The sequence below is a fragment of the Choloepus didactylus genome, chromosome 8 (assembly GCF_015220235.1).
Source record: "Choloepus didactylus isolate mChoDid1 chromosome 8, mChoDid1.pri, whole genome shotgun sequence".
Classification (NCBI taxonomy): Eukaryota; Metazoa; Chordata; class Mammalia; order Pilosa; family Megalonychidae; genus Choloepus; species Choloepus didactylus.
The window spans coordinates 105,657,637-105,674,579 of NC_051314.1; the positions used below are offsets into that span (position 1 = coordinate 105,657,637).

The 16,943-nt window shown below is 37.3% G+C and overlaps 1 protein-coding gene across 3 annotated transcripts in view; it reads right to left on the reverse strand.

Annotated features, from left to right (window-relative positions):
- The window catches only part of STK38L (serine/threonine kinase 38 like), a 150,699-nt gene that overhangs the window by 74,468 nt on the left and 59,288 nt on the right, over positions 1-16,943 (reverse strand). The window contains exon 1 of one of the 3 annotated variants that reach the window (XM_037845514.1): positions 7,971-8,032. The exons of 1 other annotated variant lie outside the window; for it this stretch is intronic. Coding sequence is in view for 1 of the 2 variants with exons in the window: in XM_037845513.1 (XP_037701441.1) it covers positions 4,412-4,427 (16 nt within the window). In the remaining variant the exon portion in view is untranslated. Of the gene's footprint in view, positions 1-4,411; positions 4,436-7,970; positions 8,033-16,943 lie in introns of those variants that run through there. One more of the 3 variants, XM_037845513.1, reaches the window with a different exon arrangement.

Here is a 16,943-nt window from a genome sequence, read left to right on the forward strand (position 1 = left end):
AAGAAATTGTTGGGGAAAACTTCCCAAACCACCTACACAATATAAATACACAAAGCATAAATGCCCAGCGAACTCCAAATAGAATAAATCCAAATAAACCCACTCCGAGACATATTCTGATCAGACTCTCAAATACTGAAGAGAAGGAGCAAGTTCTGAAAGCAGCAAGAGAAAAGCAATTCACCACATACAAAGGAAACAACATAAGACTAAGTTGTGACTACTCAGCGGCCACCATGAAGGTGAGAAGGCAGTGGCATGACATATTTAAAATTCTGAGAGAGAAAAATTTCCAACCAAGAATACTTTATCCAGCAAAACTCTCCTTCAAATTTGAGGGAGAGCTTAAATTTTTCACAAACAAATGCTGAGAGACTTTGCCAGTAAAAGACCTGCCCTACTTCAGATTCTAAAGGGAGCCCTACCAACAGAGAAACAAAGAAAGGAGAAAGAGATATAGAAAATTTTAACAGACATATATAGTACCTTACATCCCAAATCACCAGGTCACTCATTTTTCTCAGTGATCACGGATCTTTCTCCAGAAGGGACCATAAGCTGGGAAATAAAACAAGCCTCAAGAAATTAAAAAAAAAAAAATTGAATAAATGTGATTAATCCCACTAATGGAATGCTAGGGAGGGGGTGGAATGGGAAGATTTAGGCTGTATATGTTTCTACAATTGGAAAAAAAAAAAAAAAAAAAAAAGGAAATACAGAATGTAAGCTTTGTATCAAGGTTGAATTTCTTGAACTTCTTAGCTTCAACGTTTAACGGGATTGCATAAAAGAATGTTCTTGTTCATGAGAAATGTATATGTGGATTATATTGTTTTCTCAAGGATGTGTGCAGCTTGCTCTCATATGTTCAGAAGACAGAGCAATAGATGATGGATGATAGGGACGGAGAAAGGGAGGGAGGGAGGGAGGGAAAGAGGGAAAGAGAGAGAGAGACAGAAAAAGAGAGAGAAATAAATAAATAAATAAATAAATAAATGGTGGTATGACAGGATGTTAAAAGTGGTGGATCAGGGTACTGGGGGAGGGGTGTTGGGATATGCTGGAGTTCTATGTATGGGGTTTGCACTGTTTTTGCAACTGTTCCTGTAAGTTTGAATTTATCTCAAACTAAAATTTCTTATTAAAAAAAAGTTAATGCTTTAAAATATTAATTTTAAAGATAGACATTAAAAAATGGAAAAATAATCCTGTTCCCAAAAGTAGCAAAAAGGAGGAGCTAGACAACAACACTCATAAAACACCTAAGAATAACCAAAAAAAAAAAAAAAAGTGCCAGCATCTTATGAGGAAATCTAATCAGAAATTGTAGGAGGAAGGGAAGAATTATTTAGTTAACTGTGTTGGAACAACTGATTATCTGTCTGGAAAAAATCAAGTCATATGTTCACTTTGCTCCAAAGGGCAAAATAAATCCCAAATGGTTCAAAAGGGCGAACATAAAAAATAAAGGAAGAAAGGAAGGAAAGATGGAAAAAGGGAAGAACAAAGGAAAATAACTGTAAAAAGAAAAATTAAACTTCAAAAAAATTAGGAGAAAATATGGGTGAATACCCATCTGATCTTTGAAAAGGAAAAGTCTTTCATAAAAGGGAGTCATCACAAGGAAATACAGTGGCAGATATCAGTATAAAAAATTTGGAATATACACTGGGGTAATGTGCAGCTGTATGTACCCCAGAAAAGCATGTTCTTAAATCTAATCCCTTCCTGTGGATGTGAACCCATTGTTTAAGAAGCACTTTTCAATGAGGTCTCCGACCTCAATCAAGACAGGTTTTGAACCTTGTGCCAGTCTGGATGCATTATGCCCTCCAGAACTCCATGTTCTTTGATGCAATCTTGTGGGGGCACTTGTATTAGTGTTGAGTAGACTCGAATCTTGGTTGAGTGTTTCCATGGAGATGTGACTCAATCAACTATGAGTGAAACATCTGATTGGATAATTTCCATGGAGGTGTTACCCTGCCCATTCGGGTGGTTGTTAATTGGATCACTGGAGTCGTATAAGTGGCCCAGAAGCAGAGCAGCTGAGAACAGCTGTGACATCTTGGAGAGCAATTGAGAGTGACATTTTGGAAGAGTTGCAGCTAAGAGAGGATAAAACGCCCCAAGAGCCACATTTGGAGAATGCCATTTTTGAAACACAACCTGGAAGCAAGCAGATGCCAGCCATTGCCTTCTAGCTAACAGAGGTTGTCGCACACCATCGGCCATCCTCCAGTGAAGGTACCCTATTGTTGATGCCTTACCTTGGACACTTTATGGCTTTAAGACTGTAACTTTGTAACCAAATAAATCCCCTTCATAAAAGCCAATCTATTTCTGGTATTTTGCATTCCAGCAGCATTTGTAAACTAGAACAATTCTATTACTGGAATTCTTCATAAGAGAATGAAATTCAGACACAGAGAGAAAGTCACAAAAACAGGAAGTTGAAATCAATAAAACCCAGAAAAAGAATGGAGAGACCAGCAGATTCCACCATGTGTCTTGCCACATGACAAAGGAGCCAAGGATTGCTAGCAGCCAGTCTTTGGAAAGAAAGCACAGTCTTGACTATACCTTGATCTGGACATTTTACCAGACTCAAAACTATGAGCGAATAAATTCCCATTGTTGAAGCTGAGCCACTTCATAGTATTTGTTTAAGCAGCCTAGGAAACATATACATATTTCAACCAAGATTAAAAGACAGTAATTTTGGGAAAATAAAATATATTTCTTAATATATGTGTGTTGGAGATTGGATCATGTCCCCCACTAAAAGCATTTTTAGGTCCTAACCCCTGGTCCTATGAATATGAACCTATTTGTAGTAATAACATTGGAACATGTTATTAATTAAGGTGTGCCAAAAATGAACAAGGGTGGAACCTAATCCAACATGACTAAAGTTCTTATAAGCAAAGGAAATAGGACACGGAAAGAAATGCCATGCGGAGCAGCCAGACATGGGCACGCCATGTAAAAGAAAAACCAAGGAACCCCAAAGATTACTAGCCAGCCAGAAGATACCGACCCTTGGAGGAAGAAAGCCATCTAGCCTCTGAAACCAGAGCCAGTAAATTCCTGTTGTTAAGCCAATCCAGTGTACATTTGTTTCAGCAGGTGGGAAACTAAAACAATATGTAAAGCTCATATGCAGCTTTTTTTATATTAAAGTTGTAAAGAGACTATAAAGACTTCAGCAATAAATGGATAAATTATAACTGACAATACATACATAAAAAATAGCTTAAAAATATATGAAAAATGTTCAGTTTGACTAGTAAATCAAAGACCAAGTTTAAAATAATGCAATATGTTTCCTATATCAAAGTAGCCACAATTAAAGGGAAAAAAACCCTCTTGGAAGGGTCCAGCCTGTCATTCAATGCCATGCCCGTACGCTATCTGTGCTTATGTTATCTGGTAGGGATGCGGGATGCAAACCTTTCTGGTATGGAAAATGGCAATTCGTATCAAGAAGCTTAAAAATATTTTTTCCTTTTGACACAGTAATTCCACTTTTAGGAATATACATCCTAAGGAAATAAACAAAATTGGAGCAAAGATTTGTACAGAACTTTGTTGTTGGTTTTTCTGTTCAAGACATTATCCATAATAGCAAACAACGTAAAACAAACCAAATGTTTAAAATTAGTTGAAATAACTGCTGAAATAATGATAGCATGAAATACCACAGAAAGAATACTGAAGAAATTTTTTTTAAAAAGTTTAACAACATGAGAAATAATGTTAAATAAAAAACAGGACACAAAGTTCTATCTTCAGGTATGAGTGAACCCAACTATTAAAAAAAAAAAGGTAATTTATGTTGTGAAAACAGTGTGGTATTATGGATGATTTTGTCCTTTATCATTGTTTGAGTTTTCCAAAATTTCCGTAATGAAAAACCAATCGGTTTTTTAATTCAATTTTACTGAGATATATTCACAAACCATACAATCATCCACAGTGTACAGTTGTTCAGAGTACCATTATATAGTTGTGCATTTATCAACACAATTTTTGAACATTTTCATTACCACACACAAAAAAGGATAAAAATTAAAGTAAAAAAAAACACCCAAAACATCTCATATTCCTTATCCCCCGCTATTATTCATTTACTTTTTGTCCTCATTTTTCTATTCATATGTCCATACACTGGAAAAAGGGAGTGGGAACCACAAGGTTTTCATAATCACATAGTCACACAGTGTAAGCTATATAGTTACACAATCATCTTCAAGAAACAAGGCTTCTGGGTTACAATTCAACAATTTCAGCTATTTCCTTCCAGCTATTCCAACACACCAAAAAACTAAAAAGGGATATCTATATAATGCATAAGAATAACCTTCAGAATGACCTCTCGACTCTATCTGAAATCTCTCAGCCACTGTACCTTTATTTTGTTTCATCTCTTCCCCCTTTCTGGTCCAAGAAGGCTTTCTCAATTCCACGATGCCAGAGCCATGCTCATCCCCTCGAGTCATGTCCCACATTGCCAGGGAGATTTACACCCCTGAGAGTCATGTCCCTTAGTAGGGAAGGCAGTGAGATTACCTGCAGAGTTCGGTTAGAGAGAGAGGCCACACCTGAGCAACAAAAGTGATTCTCTGGGAGTGACTCTTAGGCACAATCATCAGCAGGCTTAGCCCCTCCTTCACAGTAACAAACTTCATAACGGCAAGCCCCAAGATCAAGGACTTGGCCTTTTAGATTGGTAGCCCCCAATGCTTACAAAAATATCATTAATTCCCCAGATGGAATTCCACATTTTCTCCCAGTCCCTCAAGGGAGCTTTGCAAATACATTTTTGTTGTCTGCCCAAATTATTCTGGAATGTGTCAGGGCTTCAAACAAATCTGTACAAACCAACCAGATTTCACTCCCTATTCAAAGTTCCGGGTAATTATGGTGTTTGAATGAACTGACCATACAAGTTAAATTATATAGTATGTTACAAAAACCACAGATTTTGCACCTAATAAAAAATGACAACTAAAAAGTAACAAAGGAAAAAATAAAATTAAAATAAAATACAATTAAAAAGTCAGATGACAACATCAATGCCCAGAATCCCATACCCCTTCCTTATATCCCCCTCTTACAGACATTTAGCTTTAGCATATTCCCTTTCTTATAATTAATGAAAGTATATTACAATGTTATTCTTAACTACAAACTCTAGTTTGCATTGATTGTATTTTTTACCCAATACCATTCCATTTTTAACACATTGCAATGTTGACATTCATTACTTTTCTCTCATGTAAAAGGATTCTTATATTTGTACATTTAATCACAATCATTGACCATTCTAGGTTTCACTAGGTTATACCATCCCAGTCTTTATCTTCTATCTTTCCTTCTGGTGTCATTCATGTCCCTAACCTTCCTCTTTCAACCATACTCACAATCATCTCTGTTCAGTGTACTTACGATACTGTACTATCATCACTCATTATTGTGCTATCCATTTCTGCATCTACACAATTAATCCTGTTGAACATTCTGTACTCCTTCACCATCAAATGCCTGATCTTTACCCTCTATCTCTTGTTATCTTTATTTCTACACTCTTTTCCAAACCTCGCTTCCCTGTATTTTCCTGTCTGTAGCACTGCCTTTAGTGTTTCTTGTATTTCTTGTAGAGGAGGTCTCCTGTTCACCAACTCTCTCAGTGTTTGTTTACCTGTAATATTTTAAACTCTCCCTCATTTTCGAAGGGCAGTCTTGCCAGATATAGGCTTCTTGGTTGGCAGTTTTTCTCTTTCAGTGTCTTGAACATATCATAACACTGCCTTCTCACCTCCATGGTTTCTACTGAGAAATCCAGTTGGTCTTATTGAGCTTCCCTTGTATGTGATGGATCATTTTTCTCTTGCTATTTTCAGAATTCTCTCTTTGTCTTTGACATATGACAATCTGATTAGTAAGTGTCTTGGAGTACGACTATGTGGATCAATTCTGTTTGGGGTACACAGCGTTTCTTGGACCTGTAATTTTATGTTTTTCACAAGAGTTGGGAAATTGTCATTGATTATTTCCTCTATTATTCTTTCTGCCCCTTTTACCCTCTCTTCTTCTTCTGAGACACCTATAACATGTATATTCAAGTGTTTCTTGTTGTCATTCAGTTCCCTGAGCCCCTGCTCATAGTTTTCCATTCTTTTCCCTATCTTCTTTTGTGTGTCCTGGTCATTTCAAATGTTCTGTCCTCTAGTTCAGTAATCCTTTCTTATGCCTCTCTAAGTCTCCTGTTGCATGTCTCCATTTTGTTTTTCATCTTTTCCATTGTGCCCTTCATTCCCATAAGTTCTGCCATTTGTTTTCAAGCTTACGAATTCTTCCTTATGGTCACCCAATGTCTTCTTTATATCCTTCATCTCTTTTGTCACATTTTCTTTCAACTCATTGATTTGATTTAGAAGATTTGTTTGAACATCTTTAATTGTTTCAACCCTTGAATCTCAGCTGACATGTTAGTTTGTTCCTTTGAATGGACCATATCTTCAAGTTTCCTGGTGTGGCTCATGATTTTTTACTGTATAGGAAGCTGATTTTCTTGATTAGTTTATTCTAGAGGTTGTTTTCTCTCTTCTGCCTTGGGTTTTCTTCGATCTTTATATTTATTTGTTTCTCTCACTGGCCAGTTGTCAGATTGGCTCTGCCCACCAATTATCCCCCTGTGCCAGTTTGGATGTATTATGTCCCCCCAAATGCCATTATCTTTGATGTAATCTTGTGTGGGCAGACCTATCAGTGTTAATTAGATTGGAATTCTTTGCGCCCCACCCAACTGTGGGTGATGACTCTGATTGGATAATTTCCATGGAGGTGTTGGCCCGCCCATTCAGGGTGGGTCTGAATTAAATTACTGGAACAGTATATAAGCTCAGACAGAAGCAGCCAGCTTGCTACAGCCAAGAGGGACACTTTGAAGGAAGCACAGGAGCTGCACATGAGAGACATTTTGAAGACGGCCGTTGGAAGCAGACTCTTGCTCCAGAGAAGCTAAGAGAGGACAAATACCCCAAGTGCAACTAAGAGTGACATTTTTGAGGAACTGCAGCTCAGAGAGAGGAACATCTTGGGAGAAAGCCATTTTGAAACCAGAACTTTGGAGCAGATGCCAGCCACGTGCCTTCCCAGCTAACAGAGGTTTTCCAGACACCACTGGCCATCCTCTAGTGAAAGTACCCAATTGTTGATATGTTACCTTGGACACTTTATGGCCTTAAGACTGTAACTATGTAACCAAATAAACCCCCTTTATAAAAGCCAATCCATCTCTAGTGTTTTGCATTCTGACAGCATTAGCAAACTAGAACAACCCCAAATCAGGAACCCACTATTGGCCTGCCATAGGGATGGGAGGTAGGCATTGGGCATCCCAGCAAGTTCACTCTGTGTGGTAACATAGATCTGTTGACTTCTAGTGGTGCTCGGTTTTCCCTTAACACTTTCTGGACTGTCCAGCAGATGGCGCTGCTCGGTAACGTAATCATCCTCAGAGGCTGCTTTACCTCCCAGCAGAGGCTGGGTCTACACAGGTGAGATGAAACTGTGGGATTCCTATGCCCTCACTTTGCTGGCCAAAATCTACCTGTGGCAGACTACTCTCTCAGCTGACTCAGTACCCCAGCCATTTCCCAGGCAACGAAACGACTGCTGGCTGCTGCTTCCCTCAAGGGTGGGGGAAGGGTTTTCAGACCCAGGGCTGGAAACGCCGCCTCTGTCCACATTTTCTCAGTCTGTCCTTCACTGACCCGGACCTTGAAATGTCCTCCCCTGCCCCCCAGGTCTTCAAACAGTGGGGGTCTCACTGCTGTGAGAGATTTTAAAATCTGTGTTCCTAGTGGGAGGGGTCCCATCTACTGATTCCGTGCCTTTCCCACATGGAGACCGAGTGAGGGGGAGGGGAGAGGATCAATTGGTCTGGGATGGAAGATTCGTACCTGATATTTCTTCTCTTTCTTCAATTCAGCATCTGCAGGGTCCTTCTCCAGTCTGTATCCTCCTCCAGATTTTCAGTTCAGAATTGTCTTTTCATTGAGTCTCTAGAAAGGAGTTTTCAGTAGCTGTTTACATTGCCATGTTGATCAACAATCATTTTTACAATCAGAAAAAAAAGTATTTAAGAGTGATTGTGTGAGGGTGGTGGAGGAGAGGTGGTAAAAGGGAAGCAGCTTATGCTTTTCAGTACTCAGAGGTGGTTTTCCAGGTACCACTGTACTTGGATTTTTCCCTCTGAATCAAACTCTTCTGGTTTAGTGGAGGGTTAGGAAGAACAGCAAAAAGAGTTTGATGTCATGGAACAAAAGTAAAGACAAACAAGAAAACCCTAATGATGGGAATTTTGAAGAATGTTTTTCAGTAGTACCTCATACTTCCTTTTAGGGAAACATTTTTAGTGGCTTATATCTGTGCATATTTACAAGGGTTTAAACTGTAACATTCTTCTCAAACAGCTTTTCTACTGAGGGCTCTTCTAAAATCATAGAAAGTAGAGAGGCAAAGTGTATAGCACTAGCTTTAAGGAAGATCCTCTTTCCTTTACTCTTCTATCTGTTTTAAGGGAGATAATGCCTAATTCAAAAGACCAGTACAGCCAAAACATGTAGTTTTATTAAAAGGTAAAGGTTTGGTATGAGCAGAGAACAACCAATGAATGGACAGGGCAGGTGAGAGGTGAGAAGTGGTGTGACATGCTAGTAAAGGAAAGGGAGGAGCAAGCTCGGGAAGCAGCCTGAATACACAAATCATGCAGAGGCCCCACTGTAAAAAGCTTAGTCATCTTTGAACACTTGCTTTTCATTTTCTTAAAAGTAAACTTCTAATGGGAATGAGAGACAGACATACAGGCAGGCAGGCATTCACATATAAAAATGAAACTTGAAAACAGAACGAATATAAGTGAGGTTTTAAAATATAAGTATCTCAAATAAACACAAGACTTTAATTTCAAATATAAATTCATTTTAAGCTTCCAACTTAAGAGCCAGAAACATCAGTCTTCTGAGGGGTCCAAAAATTAGATAAAACCAAAATTAAAACATGTTATCACCAAGTTTACAATTTTAAGATACAAGTAGCTGTGCATTGCTTTGAGTTCTTTTAAGTCCTTTAAACTCTTCCCAAAAGACTTTTTGACCATCACAAGTTACCAAAGTAAAAACTGCAGCCAACTAAGAGCAGGCACTACCATATGACTCATGAGACTCAGACATTGCTTCAAACACAAGACCACTTGATTTCTACAACCATGAGAAAATCCAGAAGGTATTCTGAAGCAGAAAAAAAAATTCTAAGTGCTGATGATCTTTAGAAATAATACCTGAACAACTTATTATCTAATCAAGTAGCAGAACAGGGCCTACCATTTTATTTAGCTTGTGATTTTTTAGAACACAATTCAAGTTTATTTGGAAAATAGAGGAGAGAAAAAAAGACCTAAAAAGGAATTAAAATTAAACTGTATAGTCTGTTGTCATCACGGATATCCTGTAATTCAAATAAGTACACTGGGAAACTCTCCCATAAATCAGCTTTGCGTTCAATTCTATTCAGCATTTTTCTAGATTCCACAAGCAGTCCAAGCACTGGAAATTTATTTCACCAAAAGGCAAGACTGTTGGAATCACAGAATTTGAAAATAGAGACCATGTAACATGTTCATCTCCCTCATTTTAAAGAAGTGTGGCCAACAGTCATTTGGCTATCTGGTAGATAAGCTCGGACAAGAATCCAAGCTACCAACCATCAGTGGCCCCCTTTCTGGCTGGAGAGTCCACAGTGCTGTGGCAGATCTATAACACTGACCTGCCCCTGCAGAGAAGGCGAACCTGAGATCACTGACAGCTAGGGTCCAGTCCTGGACTTCATAGAATCTACTTGCTCTGATGCTGATACCCATGTCTAACACTAAGTCACTACTTCCTATCTTATGAGTACAAATCTGCTCAAATAACTTGTTTTTTTAATCTGCCTCTTTAGGGTGACCAAAGAATGACTTTTTTATGCCAGACTTATAGAAACCAAAATATTATGACTAAAGGCTTCTTGAAGACTATTAGGATTAGTGTAACAGAAGCTGGTCACCATTAAATGATGTAGATTTAGCCTGGGATCCCATTTCTGTCTATAATTATTTCCTCATAAAATTGTGTCCCCAAGGTTCTAAAAATCTTATATACTATATGGGCACTCCTTGCCCAGAACATTTGATAATGAGGGCAAATCTAAGTATGCAGATATTCAGATCTCTGGATTTCCCACAGGTACTCTATAACAGATGAAATGAGATTTCTAAAGCAGAAAAAAAAAAAAAAAGGCACTTTTATTTCCAAAATGGAAATTTTTTTTCTATTTATTAAAGTAAATTATGTTTCATGTAAAACTGTGAAAACAGCGAAAAGTACCTAAATTGCAGTGTGAAGGTGACCTCACTCCTACCTCTCATAATATCCAGTTTTAACTGTTGGTGATAGACTAGAGTTAGACTGCCTGGGTTTAAATTCTGGCTCTGCCACTTAGGAACTGTGAGCTCTCTCAGGGTGTCAGTGTCCTTTTCTACAAAACAGAGATAATGACAGCATGTGAGAATTAATAGCTAGTGTTTATTGAGTACTTTACAAAGTGTAGGCATTGTTCTAAGCACTTAAAACATATTAACTGATTTTAATAAAGTGACTGACTTGGTATGCATGTAGAGCACTTAGAACAGTGCCTGAGTCTTTAGCTCATTGGATGTTAGCTTTTGTTATTATATGTCCTAAAAATACTTTAATGCATATGTAAACATACACATAGCTTTAATATAAATGAGCTCATATAAACTGGTTGATAATTTGCTTTTCTTTTTACTATTTTACAGACACCCTAATACAAATAGATCCACTTCACCCTTTTCAAGGAGCGTGTAGTAATAATATTTTCTAAAATATAATGTGTTTCTGCTGGATCCTGGGCTTTATGTGTATCACCTCACTTAACCCTCACACCAACCCTAAAAAGCATGTGTCATTATTATTATTATTCCCATTTAGAGAAGAGGAAAGAAAGACTTAGCTAGATTAAGTAACTTGGCCAAGATCATATAGCTAGACAAGGTGAAGCCAGGATTTGAACTTAGGTGCCTCTAAAATTAAACCACCATGGCACACTGCACCTTTTATAGTGCCACAGTTTAAACCAACCTCCACTAGTAGACGTTTAGGTTGTTTTCATTTGCTGGAGGAAGAGGTATTTTTAGCAATACTGCAGTGAACACATTGGATCAGATTGTGCACTTTTTCCCTTATTGTCTTACTACATACTTCTAGACATGCACTTGCTGAGTCAAAGAGTATATTAAAATTTTAATACACACTAGCAGATTGCCTCTGAGAAAGATAGTATCAATGGACCATCAAGAGTTACATGAGATAGCCAACACTGGGGCATTGTCGATCTTTTAAATCTTTGCCAATCTCATAGGTTAAAAAGAACATCTTAGTTTTATCTGCAATGTTTTGACTAAAATGACTTATGCATATTTTCATATATTTCAAACAATTATTTCTTTTAAAAACTGTCTGATTTGAGTCCTCTGCCTTCTTTTCTAGGGAAAAAATCACTCTTTAAGAGATTTGGACTATATTTGAACAATATAACTATCACAGCCCATTTTAAATAGCTGGATTCATACCATAATGCTAATATTTAAATAATTTCAATTTATATAACTTAAGAAAAATCAGAGTATGCTCTAGCTCAAGCAGGAACTACAGTTATTACATCAGAAGCAGAGCACTTTCCTATAAGTCAACAGGATCAAATTAAACACTGCTGCCACATAACTTGTAAGTAGAATGTAAGTAGAAACATAGTTTTCCAAACTAAGTAAGATTTGATGTTATTCATTTGTGACATTAAGACCTTGTTGTTTATTTGGACCATCATATATAATTTCTAACTTAAAATAATGCTAATTCACTGTTCAACAGAAAACTTCCCAGATTAGGTAATGAATTTCTGAAAGGGGCCTAAAAAATGGTCACCATGATGACAACAAGGACCATTCATTAGGCCCCTTCTCTGTGCCAGACTGTACTTTACACATTATCTCACTTAATGTTCATAACATCCATTTGAGTTAGGTACCATTTCCCCATTTTACAACTGAGGAAACAGGCTCAGAGAAGTTAAGTTACTTGCCAGAGGCCTCTCAACTAGAAAGTGTCAGAGCTGAGATTTGAACCCTTCCTGATTGCAGAGCTGTTGTTCTAACCATCACGCTACCTACCCGTATGACCAAACTCACTCAGTTAAACAAAGCTAAGCCAAAGATAAATTTTTAACTTCCTAAAGGCAACTCAAGAGAATTACTGATCTCTTCTTCCATGATCACCTGTAAAATTCCTGGTTTTAAAGAAACTTGGAAGGATCAATTAGTCCACTTCTACTAGAGACAAGGTTGGTTTAACCTTCCCTCCACTCAATCTGCCCTCTTGCCCATATGGCCCCAAGAGCTGTTTAAAGGAGTTTTATAATCTCTGTTGGGAACCTTTGCAAATATTTCACAAATTATTTCAAACATGTATTGGCAATCTTATGCTATCCTCATTTAATTTGTCCAAATAGGAAAACCGAGAGTCATAATCCCTGCAAAGATGCCATCAGCAGGGAGTTAAGCTAACAACACCCAGGTTTCAGCTGCGTCTAGATGGGCTCCCAGGAGATCAGAAATCCCTCAGGAGGCCAGAAGGGGTAGCTCCTCTGGCATGGCCTCCTAGTGGTGACAAAGGAGTCCCTCTTACCTACCGGCAGTCTTACAACCAAAAAGTTCTTCTTACTCTAACCTAAATCTCTCCCATTGAAATTCAAACCATTTCTTTTTCTCATTTTCTCCACAAAAATGTACAACTTCATGAAAGCAAGTAAGCTGTTTGAATTCTCACAGCAAGTAAGTAAAAAAGAGCCGTTATCACTACTGGTTTTCTTTGATCATCTTTCATTGCATAATTAAAAGTTTTAAAATCTTCAGTTCTATTTTTACTTATCCACGTATATTAAACTGAATTTGATTTGAAAATAAAGTTGCCTTTCTGAAATCTCCATAACTAGTACATATCTAAGAATTTAAAAACAGAAACCCTTGGTGCTTTTAAAGGACTTTATTAATAAAAACAATAACCATAGATAAATTTTATCAAATGTGTCTGTGTCAGATACAGTGCTAAACATTTAACATGCATGATGGTACGATGTTCTTGATCATCACAACAATTCTATGAAGCAGGTGCTCCCCACATTTATAAATGAGGAAACTGAGGCTTAGCTGAATCACAAGCCCAAAGATTCACTCAGTAAATGGAACCTAGTCTGCCTCATAGCACAGCCAGAGTTCATAACCCCATTCAGCTATATCGTCTCTCATCTCACCTTTATTTTTAAATGGGTATGGTTCCCTTTACAGAGTGCTTTGTTCCTGAAAGCATCAAGTCTTTCTAATAAATTTTATTTTTTCTAATTTCTTTCCATTATAACATTTGTGAAAAATTGACAATCCCGAGGTTCCAAAACCAAAGAGAATCATACTTAAGAATGCAGCAAACATTAAAAACAAATATATAAACCAAAGGAAAACTATCTACAGTAAACTTAGGAGCACAGATAAGAGTAACTGCAAAGATTTTGTACTAAATAACCATGCAATAAAAGTCCATTCTGATGTTTAAAATTGACAATGATGATGACTGTTCAACTAACTTAAGAGAAAGTGAGACACTGATGGTTTACCTTGGACAGAATATATGCTATGTGACATTAGGAACCCCTTACTTAATAAGTCAGGTCCTTGATCTTGAGGTTTGCTCTTGTGAAACTTAAACTGTAAAAGGGAGGCTAAGCCTTCCTATAATTATGCCTAAGAGGCACCTCCAGAAAACTTTTGTTGCTCAGATGTGCCCTTTCTTTTTCTAAGCCCAACTTAGCAAATAAATTCATTAACCTCCCCCCAACATGGGATATGTCTCCCAGGGGAGTGAATCTCCCTGGAAACGTGGTACAAAACTCCCAGGAATGGGCCCGGCCCTGGCATCAAGGGATTGAAAATGCCTTCTTGACCAAATGGGGGAAAACAAAGGTAACAAAATAAGGTTATAGTGGCTAAGACATTTCAAATAGAGTCGAGAGGCTATCCTGAAGGTACCTCTTATGCAAGCTCCAGCTATATTTCCCAAATGGCCACAATATGCCAAGCCCTAAACAACAATAGTCCCAAATATGTAGGTCCTTATCTGAGATTTTATAAAAGTTTCACTCACTAAGTTCATCTCTCACAAAAGTGTTCTTATGCCAGACAAGTTCTAAAACCCACAGGCAACAGCCTCTTTAAGAACAAGAACCAGATGCATCCCCCTTCCCCATAATGTCAATACCCCTTTTCGATATGAACAAGTTACGGTGGTCACTGCCTAGACACCCCTGAAGATCAACGAAGTGATTAAACAAGAGGAAGGGGTAGCAACAGACAAGATAGGATTTAGTGAAGGATTACAAATACAGAATATATATTCATAATATATATTAGAATAGCTAAAAGGAAATAATTGAAATTGTGGATCTGTAACCCATAACTTTCTTTCAAATTTGCTCTATAGCTACTTGTTAAATTGTACTTTGAAAATTATCACTTATTTGAATATATCTTATATTTCACAGAAAGGAAATAACTGAAACTGTAGAACTGTAACCCATAACATTGTTTGAAATTACCTATAACTACTTGTTAAATTGTACTTTGAAAGTTATCACCTTTCTGTATATATGCTATATTTCACAATAAGGAAATAACTTACAAGTTATATACCCCATAACATTATTTGTAATTTGCTCTCACTACTTGTTAAATCATACTTCGAAAGTTGTCACTGTTATGTACATATGTTAAATTTCACAATGAAAAACATATTTTAAAAAGTCCATTATGAGAATCTGTTTCATTAATCTATTTATTACCACAGCAAAACCAAACTATTTTATTTTAATAGCTTTGTAACATATTTTGAAATCTGGCTGGGCAAGCCCGTCTCCTTCTGCATTTTTTTTCTCCCAAAATCCTTATACATACTATTTTTTCATATGAATTTTAGAATCTGCTTATAAAGTTCAATGAAAAATATTGTTGGGATTTTGATTGAGTATCATCTTATTGAAAAAAAGTTCAGAGCATGGTTTCAACTATCCCAGCCTTCGCCTAGGCTTTAACATACCACTATTATTATTATTATTATTAGTTGTAGATTTACAGAAAAATCATGCATAAAATACATAATTTCCAAGTACCATCCTATTATGAACACATGCATCAGTGTAGTACATTTGTCACAACTGACAAAAGAACATTTTTCTAATTGTACTATTATCTATATACTCCATGGTTTACATTAGGGTTCACTGAATTGTAAAGTCACATGTGTATTTTGTTTTTAATTTTTATTCTAGAAATATATATATATAACCTAAGACTTCCCCCTTTTAACCTCATACAAATATATAATCGAGTGCTGTTAAAAGACTTACAACGTGGTGCTACCATCACCACTATCCATTACAAAATTTTTCCATCAATCTGAAAAGGAACTCTGTACAATCTGAACATTAACTTCCCATTTCCTACTCTCACCCCAGCCCCTGGGAACCTATATTCTAGTTTATGACTCTATGGATTTGACTATTCTAATTATTTCTTATCGCTAAGATCATACAATATTTGTCCTTTTCTGTTTGGCCTGTTTCACTCAACATGATGACTTCAGGGTCATCCATGCTGGCACACGTATCACAACTTCATTCCTTTTCATGACTGTATAATACTCCATTGAATGTATATAGCATATTTTGCTCATCCATTCATCTGCTGATGGCCACCTGGGTTGCTTCCATCTTATGGCAATTCTGAATAAGGCCACTATGAACATATGAATACCCATCTGTAAATATGTGAGTCCCTGCTTTCAATTCTTTGGGGTATATGCCTAGAAGTGGGATTGCCAGGTCATATGGTAATATGGTACTTACCTATCTGAGGAACTGGCAAATTGTTTCCACAGTAGTTGTACCATTTTACATTACCACCAACAATGAATAAGTATCCCTATTTCTCCACACCCTATCCAAAACTTGTAACTTTTCATTTTTTAATACTACCCATTCTAGTGGGTGTGAAATAGTATCTCACTCTGGTTTTGATTTCCATTTCCCTAAGAGCTAATGATGTTGACCATCTTTTCATGTGCTTTTTAGCCACTTGTATATACTCTTTAAAGAAATGTGTATTCAAGTCTTTTGCCCATTTTTAATTGGGTTGTATTTTTGTTCTTGAGTTGTTGGATTCCTTTATATACTCTGGATATTAAACCCTTATTGGATATGTGGATTCCAAACATTTTCTCCCATTGAGTAGGCTGTCTTTTTACTTTCCTGACAAAGTCCTCTGATGCACAAAAGTTTTTAAATTTGATGAAGTCCCTCCCATTTACCTATTTTTTCTTTTTGTTTCCTGTTCTTTGGGTGTCAAGTCTAAGAAATCACTGCCTGGAGGTGGGGCAAGAAGGCGGACTGGTGAGCTGTATGTTTTAGTTACTCCTCCAGGAAAGTAGGTAGAAAGCCAGGAACTGCATGGACTGGAAACCACAGAGCAATCTGACTTTGGGCATACTTCATACAACACTCATGAAAACGTGGAACTGCTGTGATCAGCAAAATCTGTAAGTTTTTGAGGCCAGGGGACCCACGCCCCTCCCTGCCAGGCTCAGTCCCGTGGGAGGAGGGGCTGTCAGCTCCGGGAAGGAGAAGGGAGAACTGCAGTGGCAGCCCTTATCAGAAACTCATTCTACTGATCCAAACTCCAACCACAGATAGACTGAGACCAGACACCAGACAAT